Source organism: Rhizophagus irregularis, chromosome 10 (genome assembly GCF_026210795.1).
Source record: "Rhizophagus irregularis chromosome 10, complete sequence".
NCBI lineage: Eukaryota > Fungi > Glomeromycota > Glomeromycetes > Glomerales > Glomeraceae > Rhizophagus > Rhizophagus irregularis.
The window spans coordinates 1773711-1790320 of NC_089438.1; the positions used below are offsets into that span (position 1 = coordinate 1773711).

Here is a 16610-nt window from a genome sequence, read left to right on the forward strand (position 1 = left end):
TACATTAACTATTATCACTAGTCGAATGTATTTAAACAGAAAGCAACATAGACCTTTACATTGTGATTTCAAATTTTTTCAAGCTATATTTACAGAATAATTTTTAAGAGACAATCTTACAATGCACATTTGGTTAAAAAAGTGCAAAATCTGCATGATGCTATAACTGACATTTATTCTGCTGATAGATCACTAATCCGTTGTTTGCACAACAATTACACAAGTATTAGTAACGATTTGATTGAAAATGCAGGTCAATACAGAACAAAACTCGTTATGCCAGCGTCTTCAAGTTTAATAGAGGGCAAAATGAATGAACTATTCCACTAATGTAGAAGAGAATTTGGAAAAGAAGACCTTCAATTGGAAGAAACCATAAAATATGGAGTATGTTTTTTTCATCAATTTTTGTATATTCATCCTTTCGTTAATGGGAATGGAAGAGTGGCCAGGGTACTACTAAGCTATTTGCTATCAAAATTTACTGTGGTACCACTCTCATTATACACTGGAAAGAAAACACGAGACATTTTTGAGTGAAGCAGACATGACAAGCGGTTCACACTCGTGGCTTTCATACTTGAAAATATCCATTTGACTTCATATAAAATATGTGTATTGATGGATATAGATTTTAATGAAACACGCGTTTACTGCCAGATAAAAATTTCACTTTTTTTTTAATTTGTTAAATATTTGTAGCTTTAATTATTGTATTGAATATAAATATATTCACAAATAGCTTGAACATATTACAGATACATAAGACGAATGATGGATGATACTAAATATCTGTCTTTATATTAGTATAGATATTTTTCACAATTCATAAAATAGCTTTAAATATCTATAATATATTTTACAAATAAATTTATTAATGCTTCTTGCTTTCATTGCTTAAGTTCACTGTAAATATTTTTTGTGTGAAAGTAAATTAAGTTATTATATTTTAATACCTTAAATATTTTAGGTAAGTGATTGAAAAGATCACAATACAAATAAATAAATAAGAAATTCTTCTATAATTGGCTTTTCACCAGCATAAAATTTCGTAATTATTAATTATCTCCTCATAGAATTTTACAGATATAATGGGTAAAATGAACAAATTCCGCTATTTTAATGACATTTGTGAGACTGTATAAACTTACAGTAACCTACGACCATCTATTAAAACGAACAAAAAAACCCCAAAAACAAATAATACCATTGCAATAAATAAATCAAAACACACAATATATCATCATTACGCTTTGAAGATGAAAATACGTGGAATTTAACTTTTGGCTATATTAAACCATAGGAATATAAACATGTCATATGATTACGGGAGATTAATCAAATCTATATCTACCATTTCCCAATTAATAAGCTGAATATTTAACTAAAATAAGAAATGTTATACATGATATAAAAACTTTATTATAAACGTTAATGATAATCCTTATTTCTTGAAAAGATATATAATACAAACAAAATTTCAGTTTACTTGAAATCTCGAAATTTAAAATTAACAAAATTTATAATCAACAAAAATGCCAAAAGCTGAATGGAATGGAGAAGGTAAATAATTTATAAAATTTGGATTACTTTAATTATTATAATTATTATAATAAATTTTCTCATAAAATTCTCCATAAATTTATATTATAAGTTATCGCTGAATCTGATGACTTCCAAGAAGTTGAAGGAAGTATTTATGTAAGTAATCTTTATAATATTTAAATAATTGTTTTGATAAATTATCTTTATTATAACTATTTCTCGATTAGTTCCCACCGAACAGTGTTAAATCAGAATTTCTTCAAACAACTAGTCATAATTCAACATGTCCATGGAAAGGAGTAGCTTCATATTACAATATTGTCGTTAATGGTATTTATTAACAAATCTTTTTTTTTAAAAAAAAAATTGGTTAAACATCATGATTTATTATTATTATTTTGAATTAGGTAAAACAAATGAAAATGCTGCTTGGTATTATCCTAAAGCGTTGGAAAAAGCAAAAAATATTGAGAATTACGTTGCTTTTTGGAAAGGTGTTAAAGTAACCAAATAAATTTAAAACTTATTTGTGAAGCATTTATTTATTTTTTGCTAAATAAAAATGGAAATTATTAACTAACAATTGCGAATAAGTATAATAAGTATATTATTTCCGTAAAATTTTCTGTACATAAAAAGAACATCCAGGAATAAATATTATACACGTTAGCAATAAAAATTATTTTAAATAAGCAATAATTTAGGCCAAATGACGTTATATACTTTAACATAAATATTATTACTATACGTTGGTATTATTAATAAATATTATTTATATCCCGCCACTCAACTTCCAATTAAGTGTTCTGAGTACTGCACATGTTGCAAATTTTACTATCACCATAGTAGCTCTTCCTACTAGCACGATAAAGTAATTCGAATCTATAATATAAAATCTAACTAATGAAATAAATTTGATTACAAAATAATAACTGATAATAATAATAATAATAATAATGATAAAAATATATGAAAATATACCACTTCTTTAATTTTTAACTTTTTCATATGATATTTATAATTTATAAAAATGTGTTTATAAAATAATCTCTTGATGTGTCCTGTCTCATTATAGGTTGTTAAAAGTTAAATATAATTACTCATATGAATAAAAAAAGTACTCATATCAAGTCAACGATATTACAGTCAACATAAAATGACTCGTGATAGTAATGTTATATTTGCCAAAATGAAAATTATTTTGAAAACTTTTTTTCCATAGTAACTCAGCATTATACTATATTGCCATGTACATACTGTTTTTATGCCCTGTCCGCTATTTTAAGAATCTTGTGGAATTTTTTCATTACCAGGTTACACAGTTTAGGTATAGTATCGATTTTTATGTTAATTCAATACTAAAAAGATTTTAGGAAATCGATTAACTTAATTGTTTACGATTATCATAGATAAATGCGCGCATCTATATATTTTCTTTCCCCTTAACAGTCCTACATAGTTATTTACTAAAAAATATGTTTTAATAATCGATAAAAAATGCCGAAAACTGAATGGAACAGCGAAAGTAAATAATTAAAAATTAAAATTATTCAAAAAATTAATTTCATAATAATTTTATTATGAATATATAATTATCGCTGAATTTTCAAAATCAAAATGTTGAAGGATATATTTATGTAAGTAATCTTATAATAACAAATAATTTTTCTAAATAATAACCTCTAATAATAATAATAATTATATTTTCGATTAATTATTTATAATTTCCATCAAATAGCGTCAAATCAGACATCTCCTCATCGCATAACTTTGATTAAGTAAAAAAGTTTTAAATTGATAGTTGATATCATAACATGAATTTACTCTTAATTTCGCCAAATAGTTAAATCATGTGCAAATATCTTGTTAGCGAAGCACGTACCCTATTATGTTATGGCTCATGAAGAGATTAAGACTGGATATACCCATCATGTTTTTCAGCATATTGTTGTGCTTTGGATAACTCATCATTGACAACTCATTTTCGCATAAAATATCAGGTGGGTTTGATTTTATCAGATTCCTCAATTACTCTAATTCAAAATTTCCGTTTTATAATATATATATATTATACAGTATATATATATATATATATGTATATAATGGATTCTATGAAATAAGAAAAAACATCTTAATGCTGAGACTCGTGTAACCTTCTTGAGGATGTGACGTAGTAAAACTCTTATTTTGGGTCTGCATTTCAAGATAGTTCAAAACTTAATAATCGTAAATTTATTGGTCATTTTTTCATGTTAATCATTGAGATTTTTGGGAAAAAGATTAGTAAAGATTAGGAAGGATAATTTTAAACGCGTGAACAAATTGTATCACTGTATATATATAAATGATAAAACATGTTTAGGATTGTATTATAATATTAAGAAATTGGCAGAAAGAATTACGCAATCTATATTTATAATTATATTTTTTTTTTGTTCTCTTAAATTGTATATTTGTTGATTAGAATTGTTTTTTTTTTACGGACAAAAAAAAAGTTTTTCACAAATTCGAATTCGAGTTCTTTTATAATTTGATCTTCAGAAAAAAAAAATAAAAATAAACTCAGCCAATCACGATTATTAATGTATATAACTTTTATTTATATTTCAATTTTATTATTGGTCATTACTAAACGTAAGGAGCAAAAAAAAAAAAGCCTTAGAAGAATCCTTTTCTGGTAATTCCCGTTGTGAAAATGAACCAATATAAAAGTTTTCATGTTTATCGATTGTTTTTGTTCCATGAAAAAGGAAATCTAAAATTTGGGAACAAAAACATCTACATATGATAAAAAGATAAGCCTCCCGATTTTGTTACATAGTACTTGTACTCTTTTTGATCTCATGTGATTACAAGGTTCTTTGAAAGTTACAATATAGAAATGATGGAAGAATGTAAAAGAGAAAGGTAATATCACCGACTTGCGCAGTGTGACAAAAGAAGAACAAACGATATGACGAACTTTAGACAAAAAAATCATCCATAAATTTACAATTAGGGGTTTACCTACAAAAAAAATTATGTTAGTGTCGTACAAGATAATTCGCTTATGTTCCACATAATCACAAGATATATATTATATAAATAGGTACTCTTCTGGTCTAATTATCGATTTTTTTTTTATCAAAATCTTAAATGAATATGAGTCACTCTGCTCAAGGCGCAAATTCACAAGGACCTAAGGTCCCAGATAAAATAACATGTTATGGCTGTAATAAAAATAAACCTGCTCATTCCTTCTCAAAAACACAAATTGCGAAGTACATGTCGAACATCCATAACGGTAAGCATTTTTGAATGATAAAATGATTTTTTTTTGTAGATAACTTACTTCGTTGATAATTAATAAATGTGAACTCACTTTCAAAATAATATAGAATATGCCCCTAAAGGGAGGACTACAAAGAAACATCATATTATGTGCAAACAATGCACTCCACAACAGAACAGCTCGTTGACCTGTATGATTTGTACGCGAACTAAACCATTGGACTCGTTTGCAAAGGTAAATTCATGGTTGATAATTACGTATTGAATAATTCTTAAGAAATCTTGTAGTGCTATTTTCATATTTTGCGTAAATCTCGGTACAATTATGATTATATTTCAATTATTAAGCATTCATTCGTTTCAATGAATTATATTTTAATTTATCTTACGATTATTTTTTGATTTTTCTTAATATATAAAAATTAATTGGTAAATTTAGGCTCAAAGAAAAAATGCTGAAAAAGCGAGGTGCCTTGGTAAGTTCAAGCTATGATTCCTTGATCATTAATTGGTAAATATCGACGACTAATCATTCATTCATTCTCATTGAATAGAATGTATGAAAAAACGTGAAGAAGATGACATTGATGACAGTGAGCCGGATACAGATTCTGACGGATCATTTAATGAAACTTGGGATGATATCTTGTAAATGTGTAAAGCTATAAAGGGTGATAATAGATTTAGATGATTATCCTTATTTTTCTATTACTTTTTTTTCTTTTATTTGCTTTTAAATCTGTCAATTTTTTATGATTTATCACTCTTTTTTAATAGCCTTTTAATATTTGGTCATTTAAAAAAAAAAGGGTTAAAATACTTTTTTTTTTTGCTTTTGGATTTGTTATTCCTGTTACAAGATTCTCATTGATATATATGTTTTTTTTTATAAAAAAAAGAAATAGTGATATATACCTGTGATATGTGATACAACAATAAAATTGTGTATATTCAATCGATCATAAAGAAAATATCGCAGGATCTTAACAAAGTATTACTGCTAAAAAGTTTCGAAAACTTATTATGTGACTCTTTTTTAGTGATGAAGATTTAATTTATGATCATAATTCATAATTTTTGACGTGAAAAGCTAATACTTTAAAATTCTGTTTTTTTTTTTGTTATATTATGAAATAAATAAACTGCTAATGTGTATAAAAATCATCTATGTCTATCGGTATATATATATATTTTGGTGATAAAAAAGAAATAAATAGAAAACGAAAAAAATCCTCATAACATTTACTTTCATTAAATTATAAATAACTTATTTTTTTTTTCCGTTTAAATAATTTAAATTTCACCTCTCTTTGGTTGAAAATGTAAATCCCAAGTATCTAACCATCTTCTATTATGTATGCCAGAAGGATCAAGCCCAGGCGTACCATAAGTTAAAGGAGCAAAATATATGTAAACTCCAAATGATATAAAAATTAATATTGTAGCAATAATAATTGATATATAATCTACTCCAGCCTTTAATACTGAATGAACTTTAGGTCTATTACTTGACATATTATTGCTACCGACACTACTAATTAATATTGGATAATTGACAGAATTTACAAACATAAAATTAAATACAATTGACGTTACCATATAACTACATACTAATGCTGGTAAATAATGATGTAAAAATAACGATCTGCCCATCAAATAAAATGGTATATAATGGAAAAACCATGCTAAGAAAAAGAAACATCCTGAATTATACAAGCGAATTCTAACGGCTGTCATTTTTTCACAAAACAAATAAAATGAATTAATATTTGAATAAAGGAAAGGCCCTTAAAAATTCTTTAAATACTTACGTTTGTTTATAGGTTCAAAACCACGTCGTCTTGAAATTATATCAGCTAATAAGACTCCAACAAGTACAGCCATTGAGGCAACAGTTAGCCACCAATTAAAAGGATTTCCCAATAAATAAATTTGTTGTCTATCGTCATTATTTGTCCAAAATGATATACCACGTATTAAAAATGGCCAATTAATTGGTCCACTTGAATATGGATGTGGTTTTGTTAATCCTGAATTATGACTTATCATTAAACGTTGTAATTCGAAATATTTTAATAAAAATGGTATCTTTTTTAGTTCTTTTGGTTCCATAGGTTCTGTATCTATAAATAAAAATAAATTAAATTCAAAATTTTAAATTAATGAATTTCTTTCCTTAAAGGGAATAAAATAAGACATTCTTACTTACAATTTTTACCAACAACTTCATTTGCAATCCAAATATTACTTCTTTCAACATTATTTTTATTACCATTAACTTCTTGTTGGTTAAATCCCCATTCGGGTAATTCTGAACTATGTGTCCACAAAGCAACTTTAGTATTATAATGAATTAAGCGTATATAACTTGATTTAGTTTTCCATACAGTATCAGACTCTCCATCATTAATATGAACCTGAAATATTGTCTCATTATAACGTGAATCATCGTCTACTGGGATTGTAGTGAATTCTTGATTAGTTGGCATAAGTGGTGAAGCTACATCATGTGTTAATAAATGTGAATTTGTGCCAATATGTTCAAGTAAGATATAATCCTTGTGCTTAATTGTGTCATTCTCTGGTCTTGAATTGTCAAAGAAATTTTCCGCTGGTTTAATACGCCAATAATTGTTGGTATCATTATGTAGATATCCTGTTACTTGTTGACCTAAGATTACAATTAATTTATTGTAAAATTTTATTTATAAAATTAATATAAAGAGACGCGTAAATATCGTACCTTGACTACTAATCCGTCCATCTTCATATCTAAGCGGATAATTTTCAGTATGCGAATGTAAAAAGACCGAAGTATCCTTGTGTTTTAAAGTAATAGTATCATTGAATCTTATCTCTGCAAACATAAAAATAAAACCACAAGTGTTAGGTTGTAAATTATGAAAAACAAGTATAAAAACAAGTTGAAAACATTACCGGAACTTTGAAGATTCATTTCATTCCCTTGTAGCGTCTCTTGAAAAGCAGGGCTCATAAACACGTCGCCAGTCCCACTTGTATTCAATATGAGGAAGTGAAGATAGAAAAAAAACAAATAAACTGAAATTGGGACAATTATTAAACCAATGGCTCGTGCAGCGAAATGTTTCCTAAATTGAGCCTTTAAAATGTAAACGTAAATTAATTAATAAAAATAAAGTACGAAACCATAGATTAAAATTCTAACTAAAATTACCATTGTCAACCCACGGTTAATGTCTAATAAATTCCACAAATCGACAAGAACGGCAACCCCAATAGTCATGACTGTAAATAATCCCACCATCTTAACGCCTATTGTTAACCCAAGTGAAACTCCAGAGGCAACTAGCCAAATCCACCATTCATTAGAAAATTCTCTTATGAATAATGAAAATATTATTATTACCGTCAAATTTGTATGAGTTAAAAATAATTATTTATAATTACCTCATACGAAGTTTGCAAAATCTGATGTAAGAATAAAAAGTGCAAAGCATGAAAAATACAAGCATAGAATCTAGAAGGATAAGTTGCGTTTGACAAATCAAAGCATTATCTACAGAAAATGAAATAGTTAAAAGAAAATTAAAATCATTAAACGAGTTATTAAAATTTTGTTTAGTAGATTTTTCTTACCAAACAATACTAATGCAGCAGCAAAAATCGCGGTAATTATCGGATATCCAGATTCTATCATAATCATATATGTTAGAGGAACAAAAAGCGCGCCTAAAGTGGCAGGCAAAGCTCTTAATCCAACATAAGGTACATCATTCTCTATATAATCGTCACCGATATTATCAAATTCAAAATGGCCATCATAACCAAGTAGATACCCCATTCCGGCAAACATCAATTTTGCAAGTGGAGGATGAACGTCAAAGAAATAGGCCCTTTTAAGATAATAACTTGCAAATTTACCGAAATGAACTTCATCGAAGCTATCGAATTAAGGATGAATAGATTCAATTACAATCTAATCATGCATAGTAGGTTTTAAATAGATTTAATCAAGTGGGTTAAATAAAAATGTATACATACACTACTTGAGATGGATAGTCGATATTATAGAAACGGGTCGCAAAAGACAATAGAGTTAGCACCGCTAAGGTGGCTCTTGAAGCTACATCGGGCTTGCTTTCTCGTTTTTTGAAAATTGTTTCCTATAATAATAAATTTTATAAACAAATTCACTGGGAAAGGTCTTAACAACAAATGCATACCTTCTTTTTATCGTCAAAGTTTTCTTGAATTGGCACTTCACTCTCAGTATGTCCACTTTGCCTCAGGCGAACTTGGTTATATTCAGACATTTTTTGTCTATACTTACAATTCAAAAATTTGAATTACACGCCTAACAGCTCGCTTATCTGTTATCGAAATAAATTTTTGTTGTCTAAATTCTATTGGTTGAAGTGATGAAATTAAGTGACATTAAATAAATATATTAAATAAATATTCTCTCAAGTTGTACAAAAACGTGGAAAAAAAATATAAGAGGCTGATAAAAAACAAATCGGCTTCGCGAGCAGCCATTTGCATGTTACATCCTTAAATATGTCAACTCCTATGGATATTGATAGTAATAAACCGAGCAAGCGTTCTGGTGAAACCTCATTGTCTAGTACGTTATCTAGACGAGTTCATTTTGGTAGCATTGAAGAATCTGAACGTCAAAATAGAAGGAAGACAACAGTTGCAGAAGTATGATTTTGTCATAGTTGTCCATTTGTCTCAGCTTTATTGACTCACTTCATAATTTGAATAATTATATATGTAAAGGACTTAAATGGAGTCTCTTTAGAAGATTTAGGTTAGTGAAAGATTTATTTTTTTAATGATTTGCAAGATTATGTTCATCAAAATTATTATTTCACAGTCGACAGTTCGATGAATTATGAATTATCCGAATCGTCTAAAAAATCACGTGAGGAACACCAAGCAATTTTGGACGAATTTGAACGTAAGAAACGTGCCAGAACACTCGCAGTACCAACTGATGATGGACGCGTTCGAGCAAAGCTTAGAGAGCTAGGAGAGCCACAATGTTTGTTCGGTGAAGGCGTAAGCAAAATTTTCAATTAACGTATATTTCTAAAATTTTTTATAATAACGTGTCAATTTTAATAGCCCGGAGATAGACGCGATCGTCTACGATATTTACTTTCAAAACAAGAAGGAACTGAAATTGTTCCTGATGAGGAAGAATCATCCGCATCCGAATCTGAAGAAGAGGTATGGTTTGTGTGACCATAATTGCTATGTGTTTATTGAATAACGTATTGACGAACAAGTGGACTTAGTTCGTGTTTATAAATCAAGAAAGAGGAGGAGTTTTTTACTCAAGGAACTCCAGAATTGTTAGAAGCTCGGCGATGGATTGCAAGTTACTCTTTACCCAGGTTAGTTATTAAATATAACTTTATATTGATCCACAAAGTATATTGACTATTTTCCTTATAGAGCAAGAGATCGACTTCAAAAGCAACGTTTGGAATATGAATTACCATTACCTCAGCTAAAATCATTACGAAAAGATTTATTTTCAGAATTAAAGGCAACTGAATTTTGAACAAGTTTTTTGCTTAAGATCAAACGTTTAATAGTTAATATTGATTCTTTTCAATATACTTTTAGTCTTATGCAAATTTCAGTTCTCAAATTGGAGATGATCGACCAACTTCACAATGTACTTTTTCACCAGATTGTAATCTGGTTGCTACTGGTTCGTGGTCTGGACTATGTAAGATATGGAGTGTACCAAGTTGTAATACATTTGCTACTTTAAAAGGTTTGTATTATTACTTTGTAAGATATCATTTATCATTTATTTTAACTTATTTACACAAATATTAGGTCATACTGATCGAGTTGGGGGAGTTTCTTGGCATCCACAGGCAACCATATCCATTGATAGAAATGTAGTAAATTTGGCCTCGGGAGGAGCTGATGGGTTTATTAACTTGTGGTCATTAGAGAGTGAATCACCATTGGCATCATTACAAGGACATACTGCTAGGGTTTCAAAGATTGACTTTCATCCTTCTGGACGGTTTCTTGGATCGGCGAGGTATTTCTTAAAATCTCATCATCATCATCATTATTTTGTTTCATATTAAATGTTTTTTAATATATAGTTATGATACTTCATGGCGTCTCTGGGACGTCGAAACTACAGAAGAGTTGCTTTTACAAGAAGGACATTCAAGAGAAGTCTATGCAATTAAATTCCAAATAGATGGTGCATTAGTCGCCACAGGGTATTTGAATTTTTTGATAGGAAGCAATGAGATCTGAAGAAACCTTAATTTACGTGTCCTTTTCTTTTTTGTAGTGGATTAGATGCAATAGGAAGAGTATGGGATTTAAGAACAGGTAGATCTACGATGGTTTTAGAGGGACATGTTAAAGATATTTTATCAGTGGACTTTTCACCAAACGGGTAAGTGATAAACACTAATAGTTACATTGTTTTTAATATTGCTTACCGGACAATTTTTTCATTCTCTAGTTATCAAGTTGTTACTGGAAGTGCTGACAATACGATTCGAATTTGGGACATTCGAACCTTGCGATGTATATATGCTATCGCTGCACATAAATCTCTTGTATCGGAAGCAAGGTTTTTCCATGGTTCAGTGACATTAGCTAATGATGAACTGCTAAATGGCGTTAGACCCGCATTATCTGGATTGTATTTAGTAAGTAGCGGATACGATGGATTTGTTAATATATGGTCTGCAGATGATTGGAACTTGTTAAAGAGTCTAGCAGGACATGACGGAAAAGTTATGTCTGTAGACGTTTCTTCAGGTTAGTATATATGCTTGACTAAGATTGATTGTTTTTTTTTTATACTTATATATATTTATTTGTCTTTAGATAATAGATTTATTGCTTCTTCTGGATTTGATCGGACATTTAAATTGTGGGCAAATGAAAATTTGCCAATTTGAAATAAAGTAACTCGTAATACATAGTGACTTATAATCGTATCGTTATTTATTTTCATTAAAAAAATTTTTAACATTAAAACTAAGTAGGTTTCGCCGATATATTAAAATTTCCACGTTAAAATAGAAATTCGCATTAGCTAAATTTTTTAATCTTCAAATAACAATCAGTAAACGTTTTTTAGGATGATTATAATGCATTATAATATAAAAAATTCTAATAAACTGTGAATAGTTATTATTCGTCTCTAGGAACAGGCAATCCACAAGGTTGCAGCATTTTCTTTTAACGAAAATATTTAATGGTTAATTTAATTCAAATAATGTAAATAATGTGTAAAAAAAAAAAAATTTTTATTGTCGGCATAATACTTACTTCTACAAACTCAAATTTCACCCTGGCAATGCTTTCGTTTTGTGCTACGGCAAAATAAGAAATTAAAGAATGATGACCAATATACGAAGCGTAGCTATCTCGATGTTGATTTACCATCCATTCGCTATGTTTAAAAGTCAATTAATTTTTAAAATAAAAAGAAAAAAAGCTGCCAATATCACTTACAATTTATTTGTATCTGCATGACCAGTTCCAACATACTTAGATTGTACTAAATTTAATAAAAGTCAGATATTAGTAAAAGGAACTACTATAATGTAATTTCCCTCAAGTAAATAATAGACTGAGTCATAGTGTGCAATTAGAGAAGGTTTGATTGCAAAAACTTACAATGTTCGAGTTGACTATTAAGATTGAACCGATCCTATAATCGCAAACATCTTTTAATTATGCGCTTATCAATAAATTTAACTTATTTAATGATACACATACCATTTCGCTAAAGAAATTCGTCAAAAGTAAGAAACAATAACTATCACGTGAAATTTTTTTTTAAAAAATACACATACAGACGTGCTACGTACACGTAAGTTATGCATGTTTTTGTATGACATCTGGATAAAATAAATGAAAATACGAATTTAATTTGAAATTTCTCTAATTCTAATTATGACTGACGAAGCTGATTTGATTGCACAGTTCACTGGAATTGTTTCTTGTAACGAACAACAAGCACGATTCTATTTAGAAGCAACTAATTGGGATCTAAATGTACTTAGCTGTTTACAAATTAACTAATTAAATTGCTTTTGTTCATTTTCTGAGTCGCGTTTTTTTTATTTAATAGGCGGCTGTAGTTAACTATTACGATGGTACGAATGCAGAATCAACAATTGGGGAACCCGAAGCCACTGCCTCGGGCTCTCGCGATACTGGAGGGCCATTTCAGGGAACGCATTCTACAACGGCCCCAAGAAGGTATGTTAGAAACTTTTCTTTCAAACTCACTAAAAACCAATTTGTTTTATTAAACATTTATGTTTTGCTTTCTAATGTTTAAATTCTTCCCTAAGCTCTTTCGCTACTTTACATGATCTTGATAAAGAACAGTCTGAAGAAGAAGAGGAGGACGAGGAACGCGAAAATTTGTTTGCTGGAGGCGAAAAATCGTATGTAATTCTTAAATCCTATTCTTAATAATGTATTTACAATACTGTAACATTTTCATTGGAATATGTAGTGGTATCTTTATGCAGAATCCTAATGCTAAACCAACAAAGCCATCGAACTCATTAGTTTCAGACATCTTAAAGAAGGCAGCAGAGTAATTAATGACATTCAAATAAAAGCTTTTATTATGTTTATGATCATATTTACAGCAGCGATTGATTGGTTTTATTTATATAACAGAAGTGGTCGTGGACCTACTGAAGAACTAGAAGTTACTAGACCACCTGAGAATTCTTCTTTTTCCGGAACTGGTTTGTAACTTAAATGCTTACTCAATAATAACGTTTATTATTTATCTTACCAATAAATTCCATTTCAAACTTTAGGTTATAAGCTTGGAAGCGAAGATGAGCCTTCCGTTGCAATTAGTAATCCAACTACACCAACCGCACCAACAGAACCACCTACTCCGGTAAGTTCAATATATTCAAATTTAATTACATAGGTAATCTTGATAAACCGGACCTTCGATAAACCAGAACATTAGAGTTGGGTCTGGAACGGATTATTATCAATATATCGAATTTCTTGATATATCGGATTTTTCTAACGGAACAGCCCGGTTAATCGAGACCGCCTGTGTATAACCTTATGATGGATGATTTACATTTTAAATAACTGCAGGTTGTTCGTCATTTAACATTCTGGAGAAATGGGTTCAGCATTGAGGATGGTCCACTAATGTCTTATGATGATCCATCGAACGAAGAATTCTTAAGAGCCATCAATAGCGGGTAAATAATACTATTTTTCTGATTTTTCAAGCACATTAGTGATATTAGTGATATATGAAAATTAACGATTCCTGTAAAATATATATAGGCGCGCTCCTTTGGCATTGCTAAATGTAAGGCAAGATCAGCCAGTGGACGTACGTGTAGCTCGCAGGCTAGATGAGGATTATAAACCTCCACCAAAGAAGCCTTCCAAGCCATTTTCAGGCACTGGGCAAAGACTTGGAAGGTTAGTTAGTTTTGCCTAATATTATTGTGAAAATAAGATTACTTATCTTTATTATTTTTTAGTCCTACACCGACTGTAATTACTAGCAGTACACCAGGTGCATATCCCTCAACTTCTTCATCAAGTGAAGCCGCACCCGCACCAAGAACAAGAGAATTAGAAATAGATGAATCGTTACCAATAACATCCATTCAAATCCGATTGGGTGATGGAACAAGGTAAACTTAAAAAAAACTTTATATAAAGTTTATGATTTTATTCAATTAACTATCTTTTCGCTTTTTTAGATTGCGTTCTAGGTTTAATCATACACACACAGTTGGAGACATTCGAAGTTTCATTAATGCGTACGTGTCTCTTTTATGTAAAATATGTTTATATTTTTAATTTCACTAAAATAATATTTCTTAATTTTAATTAGTTCACGGGTTGGAGAAGCACAACGTAACTATATTTTACAAACTACATTTCCATCAAGAGATCTCAAAGATGAGAAACAAACATTAATCGACGCATCTCTCCTTAATTCAGTGGTTGTTCAAAGATACATTTAATATAACTTTTATTGTATAATCAAGACTAATTTTAGGGGTTATTAATACTTTTCTACAAAGAACACATATTTTGAAAACAATATTTCGTGTTTTATTATTAAATGAGTTATTAAAAAAAAAAATTAATCTATGAAATTATCGTTGCCACATAATAATTGCGCTTATGCAAATTTTTTTATGAAAAACCAAAATCAGCTTCATTAAAAAGCAGCTTTTAAACGTTAATGTATATTGTATACCCTTTAGTCAATATTGTATTTATATTTTCAAATATATTTACCTCTCAATTAATCTGATCTTTCTAATCTTTTCTCAAGAATATTTAAAGAGTTGCTTTTGCTTGCTTGACTTTGTCAGCGGTGAAAATATAATTTTCAAATTATATTAATTCTACGGATTTATCTTCGAGAGCATCTCTCATATACATATATTTATCCATAATAACATCTCCTGGTTCGTGTTTTAAATTACTAAAAATATTCCAGAATGAAAGTTAATTTATGGTATTTTAATAAATATCACCAGCAAATAAATTTTTTTGTTACGTGTCTTGTGAATCCTTAGGAACTAAAGGTTTTATAACGCGACAAAATACTGGTTTCGAAAGATCCGGTCTTTTTTCAAAAGTCTTTATTACACCTATAAAACAAATCATTTGAATAACCAATTAAACTTTATTATGATTTACGTGAAAAAACTGACCATCCTCCAAACAATCTTCTGGAAGTTTGTTGCCAAGTTCAGCTTTTAGATAATCTTCAAGTAATTTCTTATAACTAAATGAAATGTATAATGTTAAAAAAATTTGAAAAAAATAATGTTAATAATAAATAAAGTAAAAATTACTCTTCCGCGTGTCTTAATTCGGCTTCGGATAATCTTCCTTTATATATAGGAGATGAGAGAATGCTCAAGACTTGATTTTCAATCTTGAATAAATAAAAATTTTAGTGTTCTTGAATGTTTCGACTATAATAAATAAAATCTTGTAATAATACCTTAACTCTTCTACATAGCAAATATTTTTCCATAATATATTTAATACGATCAATATCACTAAACAGAAGCATACCAAAAGGTTTTCTTTCACGAATTAATAACATTTCACTCGAAATAGCATTCTTTAAAAAAAAAATTTTTTAGAGAAAAAATATCTAAACAGAATATTCATATTCATATAATTTTTTTATTTATTACGTACTTGTTCTTGTATTAATTTATCTAAATTATTTATAGCTCTATCTTGAAACTCTAAAATTTCCGGTGAAAATTCCTCATTAATCAAAGTTCTTTTCAATGTTTCATAACTATTATATACTTCTCCAACTTGCAATTGAGTTTCTTGTTCCTTTTTATCCTCTACATCACTATCTGATAAATCATCGATATCAAGATCAATATCAATATCAGGTATTTCTCGTATAGGCCGAGTAGGTATTACACGTCCTCTTGATGTTCCTAACTCATCTAGAGCAAAAATACGAGACATTTTTTAGTGAAATAATCGCGAGATTAATCGCACGCGTTTGTTTAGAATCTACTGTAGATCTACCGATTTTTGTCCGTTACACTAATAGGCTATTTGTCACGCAATTATTTGTCACATTCGTAATTTCTTAATGCCGCAATTCCGGCCAAATCTGCCCCGCTTTAAACACTCCAGGTTTTAATGATAAAGCTATTATGGGATGGAATCTTATTGGAATAATCTAGGAGAAAATAAAGCAATGGATTTTAAAAAATGGATGTCTAGATTTATAAATGAAATAATTTTCG

The 16610-nt window shown here is 29.1% G+C and overlaps 7 protein-coding genes across 7 annotated transcripts; 4 read left to right on the top strand and 3 right to left on the bottom strand.

Moving 5' to 3' along the window:
• Window positions 1-1453: 1453 nt before the first annotated feature.
• Window positions 1454-2765, top strand: OCT59_001898 (uncharacterized protein). The gene is made up of 4 exons (XM_025322722.2): window positions 1454-1563; window positions 1655-1701; window positions 1773-1875; window positions 1953-2765. The coding sequence occupies exons 1-4, from the start codon at window positions 1536-1538 to the stop codon at window positions 2057-2059; spliced, it is 285 nt and encodes a 94-aa protein (XP_025165617.1). The 5' UTR covers window positions 1454-1535; the 3' UTR covers window positions 2060-2765.
• Window positions 2766-4627: 1862 nt separating this feature from the next.
• Window positions 4628-5971, top strand: OCT59_001899 (uncharacterized protein). The gene is made up of 4 exons (XM_025322721.2): window positions 4628-4828; window positions 4923-5050; window positions 5255-5291; window positions 5370-5971. The coding sequence occupies exons 1-4, from the start codon at window positions 4681-4683 to the stop codon at window positions 5465-5467; spliced, it is 411 nt and encodes a 136-aa protein (XP_025165616.1). The 5' UTR covers window positions 4628-4680; the 3' UTR covers window positions 5468-5971.
• On the bottom strand, window positions 5839-9110 carry OCT59_001900 (uncharacterized protein; the record flags this gene model as incomplete). Its single annotated transcript, XM_025312060.2, has 10 exons — window positions 5839-6545; window positions 6627-6938; window positions 7025-7486; window positions 7559-7672; window positions 7753-7936; window positions 8012-8174; window positions 8245-8353; window positions 8434-8738; window positions 8839-8960; window positions 9021-9110. 10 exons carry the CDS (start codon window positions 9108-9110, stop codon window positions 6109-6111), a joined length of 2298 nt encoding a protein of 765 aa, XP_025165615.1. The 3' UTR covers window positions 5839-6108.
• Window positions 9111-9323: 213 nt separating this feature from the next.
• On the top strand, window positions 9324-11753 carry OCT59_001901 (uncharacterized protein; the record flags this gene model as incomplete). The annotated part of the gene is made up of 12 exons (XM_025323343.2): window positions 9324-9501; window positions 9580-9610; window positions 9677-9861; window positions 9928-10032; window positions 10120-10199; window positions 10261-10354; window positions 10435-10588; window positions 10654-10867; window positions 10935-11057; window positions 11132-11239; window positions 11309-11610; window positions 11680-11753. Exons 1-12 carry the CDS (start codon window positions 9355-9357, stop codon window positions 11751-11753), a joined length of 1617 nt encoding a protein of 538 aa, XP_025165614.2. The 5' UTR covers window positions 9324-9354.
• A 3-nt stretch (window positions 11754-11756) lies between these two features.
• Window positions 11757-12626, bottom strand: OCT59_001902 (uncharacterized protein). Its single transcript, XM_025322720.2, has 5 exons — window positions 12580-12626; window positions 12478-12511; window positions 12313-12358; window positions 12127-12250; window positions 11757-12033 (listed from the first exon to the last, which is right to left on the bottom strand). The coding sequence occupies exons 1-5, from the start codon at window positions 12580-12582 to the stop codon at window positions 11989-11991; spliced, it is 252 nt and encodes an 83-aa protein (XP_025165613.1). The 5' UTR covers window positions 12583-12626; the 3' UTR covers window positions 11757-11988.
• Window positions 12627-12746: 120 nt separating this feature from the next.
• OCT59_001903 (uncharacterized protein) lies at window positions 12747-14978 on the top strand. The gene is made up of 11 exons (XM_025309672.2): window positions 12747-12858; window positions 12935-13065; window positions 13161-13256; window positions 13328-13411; window positions 13498-13568; window positions 13644-13729; window positions 13942-14051; window positions 14140-14280; window positions 14343-14498; window positions 14568-14627; window positions 14702-14978. Exons 1-11 carry the CDS (start codon window positions 12757-12759, stop codon window positions 14832-14834), a joined length of 1170 nt encoding a protein of 389 aa, XP_025165612.2. The 5' UTR covers window positions 12747-12756; the 3' UTR covers window positions 14835-14978.
• Window positions 14820-16354, bottom strand: OCT59_001904 (uncharacterized protein). Its single transcript, XM_025312059.2, has 6 exons — window positions 16036-16354; window positions 15833-15955; window positions 15681-15763; window positions 15537-15610; window positions 15380-15473; window positions 14820-15304 (listed from the first exon to the last, which is right to left on the bottom strand). The coding sequence occupies exons 1-6, from the start codon at window positions 16321-16323 to the stop codon at window positions 15214-15216; spliced, it is 753 nt and encodes a 250-aa protein (XP_025165611.1). The 5' UTR covers window positions 16324-16354; the 3' UTR covers window positions 14820-15213.
• Between the last annotated feature and the right edge of the window lie 256 nt (window positions 16355-16610).